Source organism: Sphaeramia orbicularis, chromosome 9 (genome assembly GCF_902148855.1).
Source record: "Sphaeramia orbicularis chromosome 9, fSphaOr1.1, whole genome shotgun sequence".
In the NCBI taxonomy this organism is placed as follows: Eukaryota; Metazoa; Chordata; class Actinopteri; order Kurtiformes; family Apogonidae; genus Sphaeramia; species Sphaeramia orbicularis.
Window position 1 is genome coordinate 11,424,469 of NC_043965.1, and position 25,149 is coordinate 11,449,617.

A 25,149-nucleotide genomic window follows, 5' to 3' on the forward strand; every position below is an offset into this window, starting at 1 on the left:
AACTGAACCATAAATAAGTCCCTTTTTTTAATATCACAGGGATCATCTGAAACATACCTGAGTGTGGCCATCATTAGTAGCCTTGGATAAAGGTGTGCAATAACACAATTGGACTTTGTCAGAGGTGTAAATGAATAGCACTGATCTAAGGCTATGATCACCGCCTCTGAAAGCAGGATGTTTTTTTGTTAGTGACCAAAACCACAGACCAGCAGCTACATCAGCAATAAAAGCACAATAAGCTAATATACAAATCAATCATTCTGATAACATGGTGTACAGAATAAATGCTATAAACTCATAATTGAGCCACATCATGTGATTTATTGGCCTCAGAGGTGTCCAGTGGCTCCATAGTTTATGCAATATCTATTCAAAACTGGATGTTGCTTTTTGTTTAAGTATGATTCTGTGCATTGTAGACGTATACTCACAGATGGTGCTGATTGTACAATCAGGTTATAGTTATAGTTTCTTTTGTGTCCCATTAGAGCAGATAGTTCTTTTGTTATTACCATTTTTGTTGCTGTCCTGTTTGTTTTATGTGCTTAGGGGAGGTTTTTTTTGTTTCGTGATGTATCTCATGTCTGTTCTTAAAATTAAAAAAAAAAAAAAAAAAAGTATGATTCTGTGCCAGAAAAATATTAAAATAAAAAAGGGTCCAATCAGAAACTCATGTCATCATGTATTCTAAGATAAATGTCACTTGCACAGGCAGTGTGATGTAAAAATCATTCTTACCCTAAAATATGTTGTTTTGTTTTGCATGACCATCAAGTAACTACTTTATCTTGTGACACCATTGGGCGTCAGGATCCTCAGGTTAAGAAACATGAGTATATTGATGCCTTGGTAGTCATTGCTTCAGAAACTGATCAGCCTCAGTTAAGTTAAAGTTCTCAGATATGCATCTACTATCCTCTTATCATAAAATGTTCATGTAGTTCTCTCATTTACAAGCAGTGTTGTGCAAGTTACTTCCAAACCGTAATACGTTACAGATTACTTGTTACTGATATTTTCTAAGTAATTCCTTACCTTATAATATTACTGCCTCAGAACTGTAATGCATTACATGACTCCTGTATTACTTTTGAGTTACAAACAGACTCTCGTCATAACTGGTGCATGCATAGTAGAAACCCCGCCCAATACACGTGATAGTAGAGCCTTGGGACGCATAAATTTGCACCCTAAAGTACATGTGGTCAGATAGCTCAGTAAGTAACGCAATGGTCTATGATGTTTGAATCCCAGCAGGAATGCTTGCATTTTTTTCCAACATTTTCCATGTTCATACAGGGGGTGTGGCACCCAGGACGCTGGTAGATAAATCTGCAATTGATAAAGAATTCTAACTAGTCATAGAAACGTTAGCTTACCTTGTCATTGCTGATCAGAGGATCATGCTAACTGGCTTCTGTAAAGCAGGGTTAGGGTTAGTAATGAGCATACGTCCATGTGGACAATGGACTGTCTTCTGCCGTCTTCACCCATTGGCTGAACACCAGCAGGAAATAGAACTGTACAGATGCATTTTTGATTCCTTAAGGTCTTTCTGTTGTTTGTTTTTTCATTTGAGCAATTAAATTATGGATGAAAAGTGTGTTGTAATGCAAGCGCTACTTAAATATTACTGAAAATTGATTAGTAATGCCTTACACTACTGCGTTACAGGAAAAAGTAATCTGTTTCGGCGTCACTTCTGTAACGCTTTACTCCCAACACTGTTTACAAGTGACACAAAATAAGTAAGACACGTTTAGTTTATTTAATTAGCAGCTTTTATTTGCTCTGGTGTGGTCTGGTTTGACCACTTAATCCTAATCAGTTTGTTCTCAAGTCCAAGTGAAGATTTTTGCCAAATTGAAGGAAATTAAAGAAATTCTTCTGATTAGAATTTACAGATAGGAGGCCAGTTAAGTTGATATTTCATCACCAAAAGTATGTTTACTTAAAGGGGTCATATTTTGCTAAACCCACTTTTATTAGTCTTTGGTTCATTTATTTATGTATTTGGACCCTAATAGTTCAAAAAAGTTTAAATTTGAACCCTCCAGGTGCTGCAAAGCTGTCTTTATATTCATTTTGGCAAAAATCAAGTGGATTTCTGCAACCCGTTTTAATTCCTTCTTAATTTATTATGTCTATAACTAGTTACGTTACGACATTTGCACATATAAGGTCAAGACTTCTGACGAACATTTCTCCGAGTATGACATAATTGTTTATCAGCAGCAGCGGTTTTAGTCCATACTGAAAATATGTCCAAACTTCGAGCCAGTTACCTAAAATGTTCAGTTGTTGGTTGAACAGGACAGAGCAGCACAGCCAACAACCTGGAGGGGGTGGGGTATGAAGTGGCTCATTTGCATTTAGAGGGCCAGCACTCAAAACGACCTTTCTTGTGTCATTACTCAGAAATAGGGTTGAAGATGGACCTGTGGAGTTGAATTAATGAAGAATTAATGAAAGTAGACCAAATATGTGGTCTACAGTTTATGTAGACCACAGGGAAATGTTTTAAAATGTATAATTCCATTTAAAAAAGCCAAATTTGACATCATTTTATCAAGCGGTTCCTGAGAGTAGAATTGAATTTCCACCTTTAATTGTCCTGGATCCACCCCCATACACTTACAGTGATTATGCATAAGTTAAAGAAAAGGAGAAACTTTTGAAGCAGTTTTCTGGTCTGTTAGTGAAGATGAACCATTGAACCTGTGGACCTCAGCAGTCATTCCCACCAGCCCACAGTGGAAATAAATACGTACAGGCCTAGTCTTACTACTTATTATGAAGCCAAGTCAAGAGTGTCATGGTTTGGTATTTAAACCAAATGGGATTGTTCACTTTGATATAGGTCTTCTCATTTACAAAGCCCTGTAATGAGGCAGCTTGCTGGTGTGAACATAGCATTTAATGTCACCTCATGTTCATTTCTTTTGTATTTTCAGCTGAGGAACAAGTTCATGAAGAAGTTGCCCAGAGACGCAGAGGCCTCCAATGTGCTGGTGGGGGAGGTGGACTTCTTAGACGCACCATTTGTGGCGTTTGTTCGTCTGCAACAAGCTGTGATGCTGGGAGCTCTGACGGAGGTTCCTGTTCCCACAAGGCAAGATTCATGTCCTCTTAGAGTTTGCAAATTGGAGCTAAAGTTTAATGTCAAAACAGGCATCGGGGTAGATCCCTGTGGGGGGAGTCGTATATATGTCAGTACAGCTCTTACTGTATGTCACAACACCACTATAAGTCCTTCTGGTCCAGCACTTTCTCAACTATTAAAGAAAGATGGTAAAAGTTCTTATAGGGTCCGATCAAGCGAAAGTGAACATCAACATGAAAAAGTAAATTTGCATACATCATTTATCAATTAGGCTCATTTTTTAGCTAAAGATCTTATTTTATGCAACTGTTATCCTTTTAAAAATACCACTTACATGTTGCACTGCAAACGTCAAAATCTTACCAAGTGTATTTTTCTCATTTCTGGTCAAAATATCTCATCACACTTAAAATAAGACATAATCATCTAAAGAGTAACAGATATAAGAACTTATTTTAGACAATAGATCTTGAAAATCTTATTTCAGGAAATCTTACCAAGATGATTTTTACTTGTTCCATTGGCAGATTTTTTTGCTTGAATTAAGCCAAAAAAGATCTTGAATTAAACAAAAAAAAAAATCTTGAATTAAGCAAAAAAATCTGCCAATGGAACAAGTGAAAATTATTTTGGTAAGATTTCTTGAAATAAGATTTTCCAGATCTACTGTCCAAAAGTAGGTTCTTATATCTCACAAAAAAGTTACTCTTAAGGTGATTATGTCTTATTTTAAGTGTGATGAAATATTTTGACGAGAAATGAGAAAAACACACTTGGTAAGATTGATATTTTTGCAGTGTACAGGAGAAGTTCCATACCTTCTGCTAGGCTGCATTAAATTAACAAAAAGACATGCAAAGGACTGTCTATTACTTTGAGAAATTAAAATTCTAAATGATGAAGTTTGTGAATTCATACACTGGTCACATTTAAAACGACTACCTCTGAACTGTTACAGAGAAATTACTTTTTATTTGTAATTTACCTATATCAGTATGGACCACCACAAGTTGTAAATAACACTGTGTTTGTATTAAATACATTAAATAAAGCATTGTGATTATATCTGGCTTGTTTTAAAAAATAAGTCAACATTTTGGGTGATGCATACAATGCTAAAGAGTTGTCCACGTGTTACTATAGCAACATGTCTGCGTGTTACCACATTCTCATGTCAATACAACAGAGACTTTTCAATGTTTTACTCCAAAATTTATTTTCATCAGAGTTGAACATAATATCTAAAAGGTTTTGTCCTACTTGATATCAATTTGTGTTGAGAGCTGCATGTTTGGAATGTTTGTGTAAAGCTTAAAAAATTGATGTCCACGTGATCAAGTCCACGTGTTACCGAGCAGTAATTTGACATTTTTCAGCTAAAAATTGTATCTCCTCAAATTTTGTTATGCATAATATTAAAGCACTTTTAAATACCTGCTCAAATGTGTATAATACATGCATATAAATTACTCTGCTTACATGACAGAGACTGATGAACACGAAATGTGTCTGTGTTACCGCTTGATTGGACCCTATCGTGAGATACTGAGCTGTAAGATGTAAAGTTCAAACCCAGTAAATAAAAAGACAACATATGTAACTGGAAAGCTTTAGCTATTGTAAGCAGATGTATTGGTGTGGAAGTTATCTATGTGCTTTTCATCCACAGATTTTTATTCATCCTACTTGGACCAAAAGGCAAAGCCAAGTCGTACCATGAGATTGGCCGAGCGATCGCCACATTGATGTCTGATGAGGTTAGTTTAGCATTTACCTACGTTAGAATGCATTTTAGCAATAATCAGGAATATCTGAGACACATGTAACAATCACATAACAACTGGTTTTCCCCATAAACAGTACCAGTTTACTTTGTTCCTGTAAAGCACTACAGAGAATAACACCAGTTCCAAACCATTAAAGAAACATCATACTTTAGGGATGAAATGTATTCACAAAATTTTTCTTTATCTGTTTAAAATTAAAAAATTTGCTATTTGGTCAATCACTTACAATCTCATAATCAGCTGATCAACACATTTATGTATACTTTGTTACATATACACAGTATATTGCTCTTTTCATCACTGAAACAAATACATGATTCAATCAAATTTTATTTATTTCATTTTCATTTCATTTTATTTGTTTATGTAGATAGGGACAATGTACAATATACATTAACCTTAAAAAGGATAGATGTAGTGTGCCAGGTTGTAGCACTCGTGTTAATTTCCACCTGTAGTCCCTGGGCAGGCTGATGTTATCATTAAAAAACATTAATAAAAACTAAAACATACAAAAAGCAGTAAAAATGCATTTCTAGAACTCAATCTATTTAAAAAAAATTCATTCACATCCAACCATGCACTCTTATTCGTCCCACTGCAGCCTGTCCCACACACTCTAAGCATGTTTACATTACATTACATTGTGGCTACAGGTTTGGTTAGAGAGTATGCAGCACTAAATCATAGCAAAAGTTATCTCATGACACTTTACATATAGAGCTGATGGAAACCAGACTCTTAAGCCAATTTACAGAAACCCAACAGAACCCGCCAGGTGCAAAAACTTGGTGTCAGTGTCGAGGAAAAACTTCCTTGTTATTGTGATTGTGGATCTGAACATATTTATTGAATCAGTCATTCACACTTTTAACAAACATAATCATAAATCAATGATAATTTCCTGTTATAGTGTTTCTGGTATATTATCCTCAAATGGCTGTAATTTTGCCAAAGGAGTAAGGTAACCCCGCCCCCAATTTAAGATTTTAAACTGATAAAAGATTAACTAGATGATTAGATGGCTGTTTAGTTCAACTGTTATTCAGTTTGTAATGACATAGTTGGGTGGACTATCGCCTTCTGGCATAAGGTTCCCAGTTTAATTCCCAGTTGGATGGCGCCCCTTATGGGTGGAGTTTGCATGTTCTGCCCATGCTGTGCAGGGTTTCTACCAGGTTCTCCAGTTTACCAGCCTTAGAAACATGAATGCCAGGTTAAATCTCCTGCCAGTGCCCTTGCCCAAAGCACTGACGTAGATCTGGAGTAGTGCCTCCACTGGGAGCTCTTTGCTGTATTTACTGATTCTATGAGACAATAAAAGTGAACTTCAATTTCAGACATGCATAATATTTTTTAGGAAGGGTTGATATAAAGAGATAAAATCTACTATAAAAATACAATACAAATCTGAGGTGTAGTTTGCAAGTATGTATTATTTTTTGGTCCTTATTTTCCTCATATGTTCATCTTAACCCATAAAGACCCAGTACTACTTTTATGGCAGTTCCCAAATGAATTTTTCTCCAGATTGAACCTTTCTTAAGTCATTTATCACCATTTATTGCAATATTATCCTCTTTAGTTTGAGTTTTTTCAGTAAAAATCAGGTATTTTTCTGAAATTAATTCACTGATCATGTAGATGTTCATAAAAGCTCAGAGTAAATTTAAAGGTTATATATCAAAACAGAGAAAACTTAATAAATAGTGACATTATCAGCAAATCTATCATTAACTGAGCATAAACCCAGTGTGTCCATTCACTGTCATTGATCCAACTCCATGGGTTTTACTGGTGAATCAATGTTGTAGAAGATGATGGTGTTTCCATGGTAACTACGGAGCCTCTGAATATCCAAATGGGTCATATCTGATGACCATGAAAAGATGACAAACTATATATATATATATATATATATATATATATATATATATATATATTTATTTATTTATTTATTTATTTTTTTTACATTTTCAAGAACAAACATAAGTTATATCACAGAACAGAAAAAGCGAGAAAAAGAAATCCATCCCCTCCCTCCTCCCCCCACCCTTTAGCAAATAAAACAAATAGGATGGCAACAAAAGTGATAATAACAGAAGAGTTATCTGCTCTAATGGGATACAAAAGAAAAATATAACAGTACAATCAGCACCATCTGTGAGTATATGTCTACAATGATTTTCAGTCCAGTCTAAAAACAAAAAAAAAAGACAAATTATGAGAGTAAGTATACAGTAAACATACTTAATACAATGTGGTAGGTGCAAATATGTAGATATATTAGAATGTTTTCAGGGTTGTTTTGACTAATAAGATAGGAATGGTTGCAACAAACTGCATTTTACACCAATTATTTCCATGTCTTGATCAGATTAGTGGATCAACAGATTTTAAACATTTTTTATCAGTACATGATTTTGGTCAGCAGTGGATGTTTGGGTCTTTATGGGTTAAATTGGTTTGTTGGCCTTGCTGCAGTGACATTGCATGCATTGAAGTTTGTCTTTCACACTCAAATGCTTCTGCTCGCTGCGTTTGTGTTGCAGATTTTTCACGACATTGCATACAAAGCCAAGGACAGACAGGACCTGCTGGCTGGTATTGACGAGTTTCTAGATGAAGTGATTGTGCTTCCTCCTGGAGAATGGGACCCCTACCATCCGGATAGAACCCCCCAAGTCTCTACCCTCCTCTGATAAAAGGTCACTGCTGCTTTAAGAGTGGATCTGCTGTCCAGGAAACTCTGCTGTTGTTGTTGTTACTAGAACCAGGAGCAGGCTTTGTCCATATTTCAGATGTTTAAGGTCTACAGGTCAGCTGTTTCATGCGCGTTTCCCTCCCTGTTAATGGACGTCCTTGTTGTGATCTTATCTGAAATCACAAGCGTCCGCTGATCCTACAAGGACCTCCGGCTGTAAATTAGTCTGCAGGTTGTTTATTAAGCTAATTTCTCTACTTGCGCTGCAAACACAATACAAACACACACATACTTTAGTGAGTCCTAACATTCCAGTGCAACAGACTAGAACAGGGGGGTCAAACTCATTTTAGTTTAGGGGCCACGTCTAGCACAATATGATCTGAAGTGGTCCGGACCAGGAAAATAATAACATAATATTAATTTAAAAAATGTCAACTTCAAACTTTTCGCTATGATTTAAGGTGAAAAAAGTAAAATTACATCAAGACAATGTTTGCATCTAGAAACTATCCTGTAAAAAAATGTGAGTAACACAAGCAGCCAAGAACAAACTAAAATTTATTAAGAAAAATATGTGCAATTTTAACAAAATTATACCTCAGTTTATCGCTTACAGATGTGCATTACAACTAACAGATCACAGCGGATCCACAAATACACAAAACATTTAGTAAAACACACAATATTATAAAAATTGCTCTTACTTCTTTTAGGACATCTCAGGTTATTCATATTTGTTCAGGTTATTTTTCATTTTTTTCCACACTAAAACACAGAGAAAAAAATTGGAGTTTTCATCATTTATAGGTTATAACGATAGTATCTGACCCATTTGAGATTGAATTGGGTTCCTGAACTAAAAGGATTTTTCATATCTTAAGTGAAATTTTCTTTTTCTTTTCATAAATAAATAAAAATGACCAAAAAAATAAAAAATAAAAAGAAAGAAACAATCTGTATAGGATAAATGTCCCTAACCTAAAACTGCCATGAGAATAGTCTGTATTAATAACATGTTTTCCATATCCATTGAATTGAATTCTCTCCGTTAACATCATGATCCTAACTATTAAATATTCACTGGTTTGCAGAATGTTTGCCTTTTCAAATACCCAATTTGGAGATGCTGGGTTTTTAAAAGTAAGGTTCTGTAAATCATGATGATGAGGGGAAAAAAGTGTGCAGGTGCATCTAACATTAAATATGAATGGGTACCTGCTCAGACTGCTGCGTGTGCGTGATATATTGAAAAGTGCTGCAAAATCCCTGAGGTGCATTCAGGTTCATTCACCTTGTTCAATTATGAAAAGACAGCACTGCAGCTATAAATAAATATGAGGCTGTAATGTAAAGGTGGTAACTAGTTTCTGCTGCTCATTCTAACTCAAACTGGTCGGATGTGCTATTTAGATGTTACCAAAGCTATCACAGAATGTACAGTGTATTTTTTATTATTTGGTTGATCTTGTTATTTTTCTTACTGTTGTTTTTTTTTTCTCCAGTAAGTGTCCATGCAGGAAAAACTGTGCATCATAAAGTGCGAATGCTTGTACTAATGCATAAAGAAAGAAAGAAAGAAAGAAAGAAAGAAAGAAATCAGTGATCTCAATATGTTACTATAATCACTTTATAATTTCACAATTATCTCAGTTAGACTCAGAGTTAAAATTCTCTCTTCATTTTAACCTCTTTATTTATCCGGTTTGATGTAATTCTTTTATGGCGTCTCCACACCATAGCTCAGTGGGAAAGTGTTTGACCTTGATTAAAGGTCAAGTTTGTCATCTCTGTCTTTGTCTTACTTAAAATACTTCTAATGGAAAGCCCTGGCGGTCTTCAACATTCAATCCCGGTATTGTTGTTGTTTGGACCCATTCATTGCCCTTGAAACTATATTTTTCATTTTTAGTAGCAGTAGTAGTTGTCTCATGATATCGGTTTTAATATGAGTACATATATATATATATATATATATATATATATATATATATATATATATATATATATATATATATATGTATATATGTATGAATTAACCATTAACCATTGCATTAGCAGATGTAATTTTTGTTTGAGGAATTTGCTACTTTTAATTGACTTTTTCTTTGGTGCTAATTTGAGTTTTAATGATTTAACTTATAGTAAATAGAAAAGGTCAAATGAAAGAATGAATAACACCAAATATGATTTATAGTGGCGATTGTTTATTGTTATGCAAAGACATTTTATTTATGAGTACCATTAACAGTGGGACAAAACAAAGCTGCCTTTACCAGCACTTCTACACACTTTTATAGTTTTCATTCAGTTTTTGTGTTATGGAAAACTACTTTTATTTCATTTAACAGTTCTTTTTTTCCCCCCACAGTTGGATTTAGTGTTTTAAATAACTGTAACTACCCTGGGTATTATTGATCACCATAAGCTCATTAAGAGGAGAGAAAATGTTATCTTTAGAAGCTGAGATTAAAATAGAACATTGAGGCCGAAAATAAATAGCTGTATTAATGATCACACTTTTAGACATAAGCCGTACTTTGTTTTATCGGACCCTTTTGTAGGACATTATTCTAGAAACTGAATGTAACATCACTTGTCCAAAATTTGCTTATTAGTTACTTCTTCAACACATTATTCCATATTCACATTAGCACCTGTTTGATAGATTTAAACATGAACTGTGGATTCAGAGACATTAGATCTATCAGACTCAGTAAAACTGTGTGTTTTTGTGTGTTTTAGGAAAAACATGTATTCAGGAGGAGACTCCCAGATGAATGGAGACATGCCTCATGACGGAGGACATGGAGGAGGAGGAGGACACGCTGTAGGAGATGAGCTTAAAAAGACCGGAAGGTACAGGGTCACACAGAGTCCACCGTGATCTGACACCGCCGTGGCCTTTTGTGGAGACATTTTTAATCTGTCATCATCATAGTCAGAGAAATGGGCTCAAAGTAGGATCAATACGATTTTGAACTGAGATAGATAGATAGATAGATAGATAGATAGATAGATAGATAGATAGATAGATAGATAGATAGATAGATAGATAGATAGATAGATAGATAGATAGATAGATAGATAGATAGATAGATAGATAGATAGATAGATTGATTGATTCAGGAGTAAAGACAGTTACTGCAGTTTTTTTTTTTTTTTTTTTACAAATATGAGGGACAGTCACAAAGTTCACTGGGGATGAAACTTGGATGTACCAGTTTGACCCAGAGACCCCCAATCTGTGTCTCATGGTGCAGTTCTCTACACTTTGATGATGAAAAAACAGTGTTAAAGGATGGATGGTAGTAGAGGAAGTTCCAAAAACTTCATTGATGAACAAATATTTCTGAGTTTGTGTGTAAACTTGGTTGTGGATCAGTCACACTTTTATGGTTGACAGGTTAAACTTACTTTTGAATGTATGTGCATGAAAAAAGTTTAATAACAGTATGAAAATGTTTACATCTACAAATGATCCTTTAAAAAATGTGAATCACTTGAACAACTATGAACAAATTGAAATCTATTAGGAAAAATAACTGCAATTTCAACAATTTAATGCCTCTGTTTATCATTTACGCAGGTGTATAAAAACCTGCAGATCACAGTGGATCTACAAATACCCAAAACATTCCCAAACAGGCAGAATATTGGCAAAATTGCACTTTTTCTTAAGACATTTCAGATTATTCACATATTTTGTGATGGATAGTTTTGAAATGTCAAAGTTTTGATATTTTTTTACACTAAAATGAAGAGAAGAGATTGGAGTTGTCAGTATTTTTAGGTTATTATGAAGGTATTTTACAGGTCTGACCCACTTGAGATTAAATTGAGCTCCTGAACTAAAATGATTGTTAATTTCTTCAGACTAATTTTTGCATTTCACAGATTTATCCCACAGATTGGACCCTTTGACACTGGTGCACTGGTGTATAGGATTCCATCACAGTGACTTAATGCTGTGTTTGCAGGTTTTGTGGAGGTCTCATACTTGACATCAAAAGAAAAGCGCCTTTCTTCATCAGTGACTTCACAGATGCGCTTCACATCCAGGCGCTGTCGGCCATTTTGTTCATTTATTTGGGCACCGTGACCAACGCCATCACCTTTGGGGGTCTGCTGGGTGACGCTACGGAAAACATGCAGGTCAGAGCCTTTATCACTGAGCCTGTTTACATGACCATAAAAGTCTGAAAACAGATCATTGTGATAATGAGATCTAACATGTTTACATGCGCTTAACCCTCATTCTCAGGGTGTGTTGGAGAGTTTCCTGGGCACTGCAATTGCCGGTGGGGTCTTCTGCCTGCTGGCGGGTCAACCTCTCACCATCCTCAGCAGCACCGGACCGGTACTGGTTTTTGAACGGCTGCTCTTCAACTTCAGCAGGTAAGCTTAGACCTAGACAAATTTTATTGATCCACAAGGAAAGTAAGTGTGAAGAGAGAAAAACAATAAATAATATAAATAGAATACACTAATAAAGCAGAACAAAATACAAGATTTGCATATGTACTAATCTACAGGAAATGGTCAGTTGGAAAGTAAATATACACCAGAGGCGATTTCTCACAGACTGCAAGGGAAGCTCGGCTTCCCCTAAAATTATGAAAATTAAATGGTTATATACGTGTTAACATTTCATTGACTACAAATGTGTTAGAACACGTTCATCTCACAGACGAGTTCGTGCAGAATCAGCTTTATCACAAATCAACAGATTCGATGTTGTTCACTTGTCATACATGGATAAATGCCACAATGTTGTCCCGCCCCCGGACACTCGGCGTCTCTGGGGGTGAATGGAGCTGTGGGCGGAGCTCAGCTGGGCTGGACTCCAGGCTTCCATGTGCTGATTGGAGGATCAGTCGAAAGGCTGAATCCCATTTGACTGACAGCTATTTTGAGATCTACTCCTTCACTGACAGAGTTCAGTTTAATACCAGAATCAATACAATAAAAATGAGTATTAAAAAAAAAAAAGAAAAAAAAAAAAAGAAAACAGAATATGCTAATAAAGCGGAAAAAATACAAGATTTGCATATGTACAAATCTACAGGAAATGGAAGTAAATATACACTATAAACATAAAAGTGTGAAGCAAGGTTATTATCATTAATGAAAACTAATGAAATAATGAAAACTAGAATTGAAAAAACATTTTCGTTTACTGAAATAAATAAAAACTGCAATTAAAAGAAAAAATGAAAACTGAAACTGTATTGTGTGCTTACAAAACTAACTAAAACGTATAAAAAATATGGACAAAATTCCCTTCGTTTTCATCTTTGTCAATGTTGGATTAATACAAAATCAATTTATTTTAGCTGGGTTAGGGTTAGCACCATATGGCACTTTACAGTCTATCATTTTTTGACACTTGTTGTTTAGAGTCAGCTTCTCGTCCCCACTCTACCTGGCAACATGGAGACTAAAGTTGGGATTTCTTCGACTACGACAGCGAGGAAGATGAAAGATATGAAAAAACTAAACTAAAACTAGGCATTTAGAAAAAAACAAAAACTAATCAAAACTAGCAAATCTTCTCTAAAAACTAATTAAAACTAATGGAATTAGAAAAAAAAAAGCCAAAAACGAAATAAAACTAAACTATAATGAAAAATCCAAAACTCTTCTAACCTTGGTGTGAAGGTGACTAAAGTGCAGTAATGTGAACAGCTCAGATTCCTCTTAAAAGGAAATCTGATACAGTCGATCCACGTTGATTGTTGTTGCTGACATGATGATTGACCGTCCTCTGCAGAGACAACAACTTCGACTACCTGGAGTTCCGTCTGTGGATCGGCCTGTGGTCCGCCTTCCTCTGTCTGGTGCTTGTTGCCACGGACGCCAGCTTCTTGGTTCAGTATTTCACCCGCTTCACAGAGGAGGGCTTCTCCTGTCTCATCAGCTTCATCTTCATCTACGACGCCTTCAAGAAGATGATCAAGTTAGCGCACCACTACCCCATCAACTCAGACTTTAAGATGGACTACGTGACGCAGTACGACTGCCTCTGCATGGCCCCCGCCGTCCTAGGTCAGATCACTGTCTTCACCCTCAGATGTTTAGATTACATTAGCTTTTATTGTAGCAGATTGGAGTCATTGTACATACCAGAAATGTAAGTGGTGTGAAATTTAAGGAAAAAAGATGAACCCCCTGAGACCCAGGAAAGTACAAGTTTCTGTGTTTTTGCATTAAGTGAAAGCAGGAAAATTAAACAGTGTTTTTCAGATACATTTTAATTACTTTTTTAAATGAATGTCCTTTGCAGTTGACAGCTTTTTATTTATTTATTTAGGCCAAAAAAAGGATAGCTCGGTCTGAGGAGGTTAACATGATGTATATTATTACATTTTCAGTTATTTTTTTAATGACATTCATTTATGACTAATATTATATGTTACTTTTTCAGAGAATATGCCAATTATTGGAATCTCAGAGAATATCCAGATAATTTCTTTTTTTGTTGTTGTAAATTTGTGATTTTTTTTTTTTTTTTTTTTTTTTTAGAAATTTACTTTAGTCTCAGAGAATCTATTTTTTTTTTGCAAATATATGACTTATTTCAAATCTTAGCTATACTCTATTTTAACATGTTTCTTTTTTTGTCCTGTTTTTGTTGTACATTTACAACAGCAACCTTAGAGAATGTCTGATTTTTATTTTATTTTTTTTGCAACTTGAATTCATGATTTAAACATCTCTGGGATGTTCCTATAAAATGACATGTTTTTTCTTGTAGAATTAGAATTATCCATAGTTATTTCATGTAAATTGCAACTTTTTCAAGTAAGCTTACAATTTTAATCTTAGAGAATTTCTGCTCATCACAGTATAGACGATATCCAAGTGTTTTTCTCAGAAATGACAGAGTTTGTTGTGTTTCAAATACAATATCGCAAGAACAGTTTGATTGAATATTGGGTGCAAGGATCAGCCATAGGTCAAAGGTCACTGTAACATCATGTCTGTTTCTGCTGAAGAGCATAAGTTCTCAGGAATTTGATCCTATTGAGAAAATTAGTTAATTTGGAGGGATGAATCAGGGTCAGAGTCAGTTTTGTCCATAACTGCTGGTAATAGAAAGAACTGTAATTGACAGATATGATGAAAATTATGAAATTATGTAAACTAGAGTCAAACTCTCTTTTCAGTGACTTTTCTTCTATTTTGTTGTGATTTTGTGCTGCTGATGAGACTTAAAATCAGTGCAGAATCGATCTGTGTTTTCTGCGGATGATGGGAAAAGCTGTCGCATTCTTTAATACACACAAAAAAGAGCAGCTTCACATTAAGAGAAAGGGCAACAACAGGTGCTTCCTTATAACAACCAGTTGACATGTGGTGTGTTTAAAACATTAGTTATTAACTCAGCTCAGGTGAGTCAGACAAAGTCCAACTCACACACATTCACTTCAATTAAAGGTTGATAGTCATCAAAGGCCAAAGGTCAAAGTTACTGTGACCCTACAAAACCCATTTATGGCCACAACTGAAGAATTGATACGAATTATGACAACATTTCACACTATTCATTCTACTCCTTTAACAACAGGAGAGTTATTACTTTAATAATAATATGCTTTTCTTTGTTTTTGCAGAAAATACGACAGATGTCCAAGCTGATCCTTTAGATGCGACATCAGTCTGGATCTGGAATGGCACTGATTTGGTAAGAGTTAGAGTTAGAAGGTTTGGCTTACATCAAGTGTTCACAATATTATTCAGAGAAATCCAGAGGAAATGCCATACTGTCTCTTTAAATCTTTATTATTACCTCTGCATACTGGTCAATGCTATGGCAGTTCTTTAAAAAAAAAAAAAAAAATTGTAATTGGGTCAAAGATTTTTGTACTTTGATGAAAAGATGACAGAATTGTGTTGCACCAGCCATTCCCTTCTGGTCAGAGGGTTAGATGAGGTTTTTATGGGAGTCTGGGTAAATTAATGAGTATGGGCATACATGGAGAAAGTCCTGATGGCATCATTTATGCCTCATGCAGCAACGTTCTCTTAAATGTGTCTTATATTTATATATTTTTTCTCTGTTTTGATGTAATAACCTTTTAATTTACTCTGAGCTTTTATGAAAATCTACAGTATCAATATTTTATTTTATTTTTTTTTTAATTGGAAAAGGAGCAAGATATCGCTGCATTAACATTCATACATACAATATCTATTAGAGTCCTTTTTGTTTTTCTTATTTTATACATACAACAGTGTCAAACAAAAAAAACATAAAAACATATGAACTAAGTGCTTACAGTTTTGGTACTTCTCACTTAAAAAAAAGACAATCACACTTTTCAATACCTTTGGGTTCTTTAAACATTACACATGTTTATGCAAAAGTAAAATATTCGCAAAGAATAAAGACAGGGAGATTTTAAAGAAGAAATTCTTAGAGGAGTGATACAAATTCTGGGTGGCTAGAGGATACAAACTTAATCCATTTGTCCCAAATATGGTAAAATGTATCCCTCTGGATTCTGATAGAGTAAGTTAATTTTTCCATTTTGAAAATTTCAAGACGGTCTCGTACCAGTCTTCTAATGTTGGTGGAGTTGGCTTTAACCACCTTCTTGTAATCGATTTCTTGCCGGCTGCTAAAAGCGTCTGTAATAATTTTGTATCCTCCCTCCGTTCTAGTACTGAGACATCACCAAAATATAGATTTACAAAGTTATAGGTAACATGAACCTTGAAGACCGATATTAAAGTCCCATGAATATCCCTCCAATATTGGTGCATCATGGGGCAGTCCCAGAACACATGATAATGATTGGCCTCCTTTGATCCACACTGTCTCCAACACTCAGAAGAACCATCTCTGTATTTACCCTGATGGGGTGTCTTAAAAAATCTAACCACATTTTTCCAACAATGCTCTCTCCATTCTAACAAATTTGTAGAAGACCACTGAAACTGACAGGTTTCTTCCCATTTCTCATCCGAAATTCTTATTCCAGAATCAATAAATTTAACTCTTTCAGTGCCATGGGCCGATTAAATCGGCTTTACGAATACAACCTTTAAAGTGCCACGGGCCGATCAGATCGGCTTTGGAGAACACGCCATATTTGTGTACAAACAAACCATCCACCCCCATTTCTTTCTCACATTTCGATGATGTTCTTTCAAATCTTCTTGCAAATTACGATCAATAATGAATCGGCTGCGTCCGGTGCGTTTTGAATCAAAGTAGCAATCGGTTGGATGTTACCGAGCGGTTTTTGACCAAGGAAGAGCTCGCGTTTCGTTTTCTGCTTGGGAAAATTTATGAATGAATTTATGAATGAAATCATATGCAAATTAGATGGCCATTTTGTAGTAATATCGTAAACACAGCGATCTGTCAAAACAGTCCCATCTGCTAGAAAATGAGTTCTGATGACGATTCAGACTTCGATTATAAAAACGACGCGAAATACTTAAAAACGGCCAAATTCTGTGGCACTTTTAAGGCTTATTAGCCCCTTAACTGTCTGGCACCGAAAGAGTTAATATAAGAAAATACCTGATTTTCACTGAAACAAATGCAAAATGCAGAGGATAATATTGTAATAAATGAAGATAAATCATTTAAGAAAGGTTCAGTTGAGAGAAAAATCATCTGGGAACTGCCACAAAATTAGCACTGGGTCTTTATGGGTTAAAAAGGACAAAAAAAAAAGTTGTGTCTATTACTTAAGTTATTTTAATCTGAAATAAGACTTGATAGTGCTCATGTTGAAAAGGCCCAACCCCCTACAGAACTCTAGGGCCGGGCTCTAAAATGACCAGCAGCATGTCACTAATACACATTTTATTATGACTGTAGCAGCTGAAGGATGGTCATTTGTGACTTTTCATACTGTGTTTGTTGTGGTCAGCCCATGAACGCCACCTGGTCGTCCCTCACACGTACAGAGTGTTTGAAGTACAAAGGAGAGCTTGTGGGAAAATCCTGTGACTTCGTCCCCGACATCACCCTCATGTCCTTCATCCTGTTCTTTGGTACTTACACCTGTTCTATGTGTCTGAAGAAGTTCAAGACCAGCCCGTTCTTTCCCACCACTGTGAGTAAACCTCCTGAGTAAACACTGACGCACACACTGAGTGGATCTGAACCATCACTAAGCTCTGAAACGTTCCCAGGTGAGGAAGCTCATCAGTGATTTCGCCATCATCCTGGCCATCCTCATCTTCTGTGGAGTCGACATGCTCGTAGGAGTGGATACTCCCAAACTCATTGTGCCAAGTGAATTTAAGGTGAGCTTGAAAGTGACTCGATAGCCGTTTGTACACTATTGGCCCGTTGTATGATTCTCTTTAAGTGGAAGGATCCTCTGCCACCCACATTTGTGCAATGGGTGCATGATTTACTTTTGTTTTAAAGTTGGAAAAGATTAAGTTTTCTGTTCGTGGACAAATTAATTTGTTTTATCAACAATGGAATCCTTTTTTCTCTACTGTCAACAAGAGTGTCCTGCTGTCTCCTATGTCCTCACGATGGAGAATGTTTTTATTAGTATACATTATATTAACTCTAAATCAGCCCTGAGCATTGTAAAGAGGAGTTGATAATATTATTTATTTTGTTGTTGTTTTTTGGGTTTTTTGGGGTTTAATAGGCCTGTAGATTTGTTGTATAATTTTTTTTTTTTTTATTGTGTCTTTGTAGTCCCTTATGTCTGAGTACATGTTTATGTTTATGTAAATGTAGATATTAAAAAAAAGGTGAGCTTTAAAGTGCATTTCAATGGAAATACACACCTAGTTCATTCAAATTATTTTGTGTGACTTTGCGTTGTATTTAGGGGGCTATATGTGGCCTGGGTTGTTTTATGTAAAATCTGATTTTATGACATGAAATGTTACGATTGGAAAAATGTCTTCTTATATTCGGAACTTTTGTACAAACAATAATTAAACTATAAAAGACAAAAAACAAAAAACAAAAAACAATTTCACAGGGAGCTACTGGTATTAGACAAATCAGAAGTGCTCATGAAGAGGGCATGAACAATAGAAAAAAGAGAAAAATCCAAGCACTCACTTGGTTGCAAAAATTAGAAATTGTAAAAAGCCTTTTCAAGTTCTAATTCTGCTTTTTACAATTTCTAATTTTTCCAACTAAACTAAAAGCTTTCAAGTTTCAAATGGGAACAATCACATGAAACATTACAGGATAACAGATGAAAAATAAAAAGCAGGCTGACTGTAGTCAAACTAGCTATAAGAAAAAACTCACATTTTATTTTAAAGCATAACAAAAGAAATAAAGCATTCCTTTCTGTGGTGTGATTTGGATACGTTTCATTTGAAAGAGACTGAAACTAAAGTTTCCAGTGTACTGATGTAACTCCAGCTTCAATACACACATTTTACTAACATTAACATGCAAAGTAGAGCCAATATCAGACAAGAATTGCAAGTAGGACTGTTGTCATCATGACATTTTAGTTAAAAATTAGCAGTCAGGGCCTTTGAATAACATGATAAAAGAAGGTTGACTGGCTGTTGATTCTCTCCCATAGCCAACAAGCCCTAAACGAGGCTGGTTCGTGCCCCCGTTTGGAGGAAACCCCTGGTGGGTTTACCTGGCGTCTGCTTTGCCCGCCCTGCTGGTGACCATCCTGATCTTCATGGACCAGCAGATCACCGCCGTCATCGTCAACAGGAAAGAGCACAAGCTCAAGGTATACATGAGTGGACAAGGGCTGTAAATAAGCTCAAAAAGGACCAGTGTTGTGCAAGTTCCTTCCAAACTGTAATCCATTACAGATTATTTGTTACTGTTATTTAAAAGTTATTCCTTACCTCATAATATTACATCATAATTGTAATGTGTTCCATGACTCCGGTATTACTTTTGAGTCATATACAGATTCTTGTCAACTTGTCGTAAACCAGAACCCAACCCCCCCAATACAAAAGATAGTAGAGCCTTAGGACGCATAAATTTGCGCCCCAAAGTACATGTGGTCGGATAGCTCAGTAAGTAATGCAACAGTCTACGATGTTTGAATCCCAGCAGGAACGCTTACATTTTTTTCAACATTTTACATGTTCAAACAGGGGGTGTGGCACCGAGGACGCTGGTAGATAAATCCACAATCGATAAAGAATTCTAATTCTTCTAGTCACAGAAGCGTTATCTTACCTTGTCATTGCTGGTCACATGGATCATGCTAACTAGCTTCTTAAAGCAGGGTTAGGGTTAGTAATGAGCATACATCCATGTGGACAATGGACTGTCTTCTGCCGTCTGCACCCATTGGCTGAACACCAACAGGAAATAGAACTGTACAGACGCATTTTTGATTCGTTAAAGTCTTGTGGTCTTGCAATTTTTTTTTTTTTAATTTGAACAATTAAATTATGGGTGAAAAGTGTATTGTAACGCAAGCGCTATTGAACATGTACCAAGAAAAATTTTACCGAAAATTGATTAGTAATACCTTACACTACTGCGTTACAGCAAAAAGTAATCTGTTACTGTAATGCATTACTTTTGTAAGGCATTACTCCCAACACTGAAAAGGACTGATGGATTTTCTCTATAAGAATGATTTCTTGTCTAAATTCCATTCCTGGCTTCTGTTTCTTTCCATTTTTTTTAACCTGACTGATCTGAAACAGGGATGTTCATGTGTTTCCTCCAGCACATGTTAGTACAGGACACAGGCTACCTTCACACTGAAGTTAAATATGGTTGTCATTCTTCTCATGAGAGTGAGAGATGTTTCATGGGAGTGACCTAACATAAATCAGTAAAAAAAAGCAAGTACTTGAAATGTTCAGGCAGTCAGTGCTGAAGCTGAGGAATGATTGACCGTTGTCTGTAAGAAATGCAGACACAGATCCAAGTGCAGATGTACATGTGCAGCCATGATGATGTAAATATGTAAATAATATACAATTTTTAATTCAAATTCTTCATTTATAAAAATATTTATATAAAGGATGGGGGTGGGACCTTTCTGTGTAGAGTTTGCATGTTCTCCCCGTGTCTGCGTGGGTTCTCTCAGTGTACTCCAGCTTCCTCTCACCATCCAAACACATGCACTGATAGGTTAACTGGTTAATCTAAATTGCCCATAGGTGTGAATGTGAGAGTGATTGTCTCTATATGTCAGCCCTGAACTGGAATGAACTGGAAAAATGTCCAGGGTGTGACCCCCCCCCCCTTCACCTAGTAGCTGGGATTGGCTCCAGTGACTCCCATGACCCTAATGAAGGTAAAGCAGGTTCAGAAAATGAATGAATGAATGAACGAGTGCATTTATATAAATACCAAATTTCTTATTTTTCTCTTTATATTTTCATTGTCACTCATTTGTGGTTTTTCCACCTGTCTTATCGTATCGCATCGTATCGCATCTTGTATCGTATTCCTCAACTCTATATAAGAGGACTAATAATGACTAACAACAACAATAATAATAGTAGTAGTAGTAATAATAATAATAACGACAATTATAACAACATTAACCCTTTCATGCATAGTGGTCACTACAGTGGACAGCTGTTCAGAGGTGTCCACTGGATTTTGTTGGTTTATTTCCATATCAGCCAACACAGTGCACGCTTATGCATCATCCCATACACTGTAATTCACACCATTACTGTAAATTTGCTGTTCTAGATAAACCTGATCTGCAGTTTCATGTTTGAGTGTAAAAATTTGCTAATTGTTATAGACTGTAATTAACAAAAAGTTTTGGAGTTTTTTTTTTTTTTTTTGCATATTATTTCCATGCAAGTATGTTAAAATGTGAGAAAGCATCAGATTAGCAGCATTAAACATGCTTTTTATTTCATAGTTTTCACGCAGTATATAAGTAAATACATGTTTCTTTGTTTGTAATATTAAACGCATGGTGTCCAGCTGCGTGCATATTTTTGTAACTCCATGAAAATAGGTTCATAAAAAAAATTCAATCACATTGTTGTTTTGTTTTTTGTTTTTTTTTTGGTTTTTTTTATGCTTACAGAGGAATTAAAAACACACAGGAAAAAAGTAATCTTGATTAAGCTTCTCATAATTCATGCAAGAAAGGGTTAATAATAACAATTCTGATCATTACCATCATAACAGTTCGGTTGCAGCAATTTAACATCACTATAACGTGATGACACAGGGCTTTACTCCACCTATTCTCCTGAACTGTCACTAGATTTATATAGCGCTTTTTTGGTCGCTCAAAGCGCTTTACATTATTGACCCATTATTCATTCGCTCTCACATTCTCCCTCTGGTAGTGGTAAACTACATATGTAGTATCCACAGCTGCCCTGGGGCAGACTGACAGAAGCATGGCCTTCCGACCACCACCGAATATTCATACGCATTCATACACCAGTGTGAGTGGCACTGGAGGCAAGGAGCGTGAAGTGTCTTGCCCAAGGACACAACGGACTGACTAGGACAGAGCGGGATTCGAACTGCCGACCCTTTGGTTATAGGCTCTACTACCTGACCCATGGCCGCCCATTTAAGTCGGGAGAATTTAATGTTAGACAAGGATTTTCAAGTTAAGTCATTTTTACCCTGGGCCACACTGGGTATTGTCATCAGTTGGCCGTCCGTCTGTCTGCCCGTCTGTCTAAAAACTTTAGCATGCACTGATAAATCAGACTGAGGGTTTTCAAGTGCGCACACATTGTGTTTAACTTGTATTTCTGTGTTATTGTAAGTCTAGTAAGCAGTTGTTGTTCTAACACAGAATAATATGTTAGCACAACAAATGGGTCAAATTCTATTTTACAGTGTAGTATCAATGTGTTATGTTAAAGTCATGTAGCTTTCCTTGAGTGTGTAGCAGTTGTGTGAACACTGGTCGTGCCTGAGCATACACGACCTCTGACCTGGTGTGCGTTTGTTGTTTCAGAAAGGGGCAGGTTACCATCTGGATCTGTTCTGGGTGGCTGTTCTGATGGTGATTTGCTCATTCATGGGTCTGCCATGGTATGTGGCTGCAACAGTGATATCTATCGCTCACATTGACAGTCTGAAGATGGAAACGGAAACATCAGCTCCAGGGGAACAGCCCAAATTTCTGGGTGTGAGGTAAAACTGGAACAATGTGTTGGATCAACAGTAACACTCAGGGTTCAAAAGCTGTAGAATATGTGAGTTTGGACCAAACGCACACACTAACTCTGTTATTAGAGGGAATTAAGTGGAGTAATAAACTGATTGGGGCCTCGAGTTACATTTGAGGTCTTAATACAATTTAAAGGGATGAGTTGAATAGAAATGAACTCCTGTATATTGTCATTAACAGGGAAATTGTCTTCAGAATTCTATTTTTTTTTTTTTTTTTTTTTTTTTTGTAATCTTGCCATAAAGATTAAATTTTCCACATGGGGTCTTATGGGGTTTGAATTGTTGACCTCCAGTGGACAGGTGAGGAACTGCAGGTTTTGGCACTTCCATGTTTGCTGAAGTTTTCAGTCCTAGAGGTTGCTGCTTGCATTACATCATTTGTTTTAAATTTACACTGTACTCATTTTCCGATATATTAATTGGATTTAAGAGAAACAACAGTTCTTTTCTTCTTTACTTAAACATTTTTCCTTCTTGCTGCATAAATACCTGACAGCATGTGTTGATGTTTCCTTTTCTTTGATGTTAAAAATATTCAATTAGAGCTTTCACTTCCTGTTTTTAGTGCGAGCCTCTTGTTTTACTTGTGTGCTCGGTGACATCGTCCACAGCCTCCTGATGTGTCAGCTGTAAGCTGAACTAACAAACCCCAACACACTGAAGCAGTGAAACCCCAGCTTTTGAACTTTGTACACATGGAAAATAAGTGTACAGCTCATGAAATCACACCAAACAGGCATTAGATTTATTATTGACTAAATAATTATCTTTCCTGTTTTTTTTCCAGAGAGCAGAGGGTCACTGGTGTTACTGTGTTCATCCTGACTGGACTGTCTGTGTTTATGTCGCCCATTTTAAAGGTAATGAATCACACATGGAAGATTTCACCTTACTAGTCACTTTTCCATTGGACATCTGCACAAAACTTTACAGATATTTACTAAATGTTGAAAAAACAGAAGTGCGTAATGACTTTTTTTCCATTAAATCACAAATGCGATGATTTGTTTATTTATTATCGCGAGATGACACGAGAAGTCATTCCACAAACATGGTGATGAACATAAATATAGTGTTGATTTACAGATATATTCATTATTATTATATATTACCCCTTTATCCTGTACTAAATTCAAAAATGATTCGGTTTCCTGGTGTGTCCACACATACCGCACCATGTTTCCTTTAAAACTCTTCTTCTTTGCTTGTTGTAACATCCGTCAGCATCCATTTTTTAAAAATTCACGTGACTCTAGTTGCAGAAAAAGGTTTTTACATTGCAGTTTTGAAGGATATACCATTTGCACTATGCCTGAAAAACCGCCTCTTGCCAGCGCAAAAACTTTTAATTAAAAAATGAGAGTTTTGGCAAAATTGTCATTTTTCCATTTGGTAAATTTTTATGCGCAAGTTATATTTGCGCAATTTGAGGGTCAATGGAAAAGCAACTACTGAAATCTGTCATTAGCATTTGCATATTTTTATGTGTAACCATTTTAAAATTAAACTCAAATTGACAAACAAACATGTAACAAACAATAAATTAGAATAAATTACAGTACAGAACATTTACAACAATGCAAAGTGCCCAAAGTGCTGTACAAGGATATAGGTAAAAATACAAGATACAGAAAAACAGTAAAGAAATATATATCCTCCCAAGACCCAGGAAAATGAAAGTTTTAGCTTTTTTACATTAAACAATTGTCTTGATTGGAAACTGCATACTGCAACAGTTTTTTCTGATACATTTTTAAAATTATTTGAATGAATGATTTAATTTTTTAATGGAATGTCCTTTGAAATGGACAGCATTTTTTAAGTAAAACTGTGGAACTTTTGTCCCCTACAAAGGACAAAAATGCATTGCTGGGTCTCAGGAGGGAAAGATATACTAAAAGTGATAAAACATGTCTACAAAGGTATTCTTTTTTTGCTCTTCCCTAGTTCATCCCCATGCCTGTGCTGTACGGTGTCTTCCTGTACATGGGAGTGGCTTCTCTCAATGGAGTTCAGGTAAGTGTCACCTTAAAAAAAATAGTAATAGTGAATGTCTTGGTTAGCTGTCACTGATGTCCATATTGTCTTTTACACTTCTGTCCTTCTGTAGTTTATGGACCGTATCAAGCTGCTTCTGATGCCAGCGAAGCATCAACCAGACCTGATTTACCTGCGGCACGTTCCCCTCAGGAAAGTCCACCTGTTCACCTTCATCCAGGTCCTGTGCTTGGCTCTGCTCTGGATCCTCAAGTCCACCGTGGCGGCCATTATTTTCCCTGTCATGGTAAGACACATTCATATCAGCATGGATTCATGTGTTCACCATCTGTTCTACAAGTTCAAGTATCAAATCCCACAATTTTAGAAAACGAAAGCTACAGTTGGAAACATTTCTACTTTAAAAGATTAAAAAAAAATAACCAGCATTGTAATGGGAGTG

At 35.9% G+C, this 25,149-nt stretch overlaps 1 protein-coding gene across 1 annotated transcript in view; it reads left to right on the plus strand.

The window, feature by feature from the left end:
* LOC115425263 (electrogenic sodium bicarbonate cotransporter 1) overlaps positions 1–25,149 on the plus strand; it is an 88,103-nt gene that overhangs the window by 44,212 nt on the left and 18,742 nt on the right. The window contains 16 exon segments of the mRNA XM_030142665.1: positions 2,958–3,115; positions 4,776–4,863; positions 7,446–7,550; positions 7,552–7,601; positions 10,343–10,456; positions 11,578–11,752; positions 11,862–11,995; positions 13,371–13,645; positions 15,214–15,284; positions 17,488–17,673; positions 17,753–17,866; positions 19,135–19,296; positions 22,492–22,670; positions 23,497–23,569; positions 24,657–24,725; positions 24,820–24,993. Of these exon segments, the coding sequence (XP_029998525.1) occupies positions 2,958–3,115; positions 4,776–4,863; positions 7,446–7,550; positions 7,552–7,601; positions 10,343–10,456; positions 11,578–11,752; positions 11,862–11,995; positions 13,371–13,645; positions 15,214–15,284; positions 17,488–17,673; positions 17,753–17,866; positions 19,135–19,296; positions 22,492–22,670; positions 23,497–23,569; positions 24,657–24,725; positions 24,820–24,993 (2,127 nt within the window).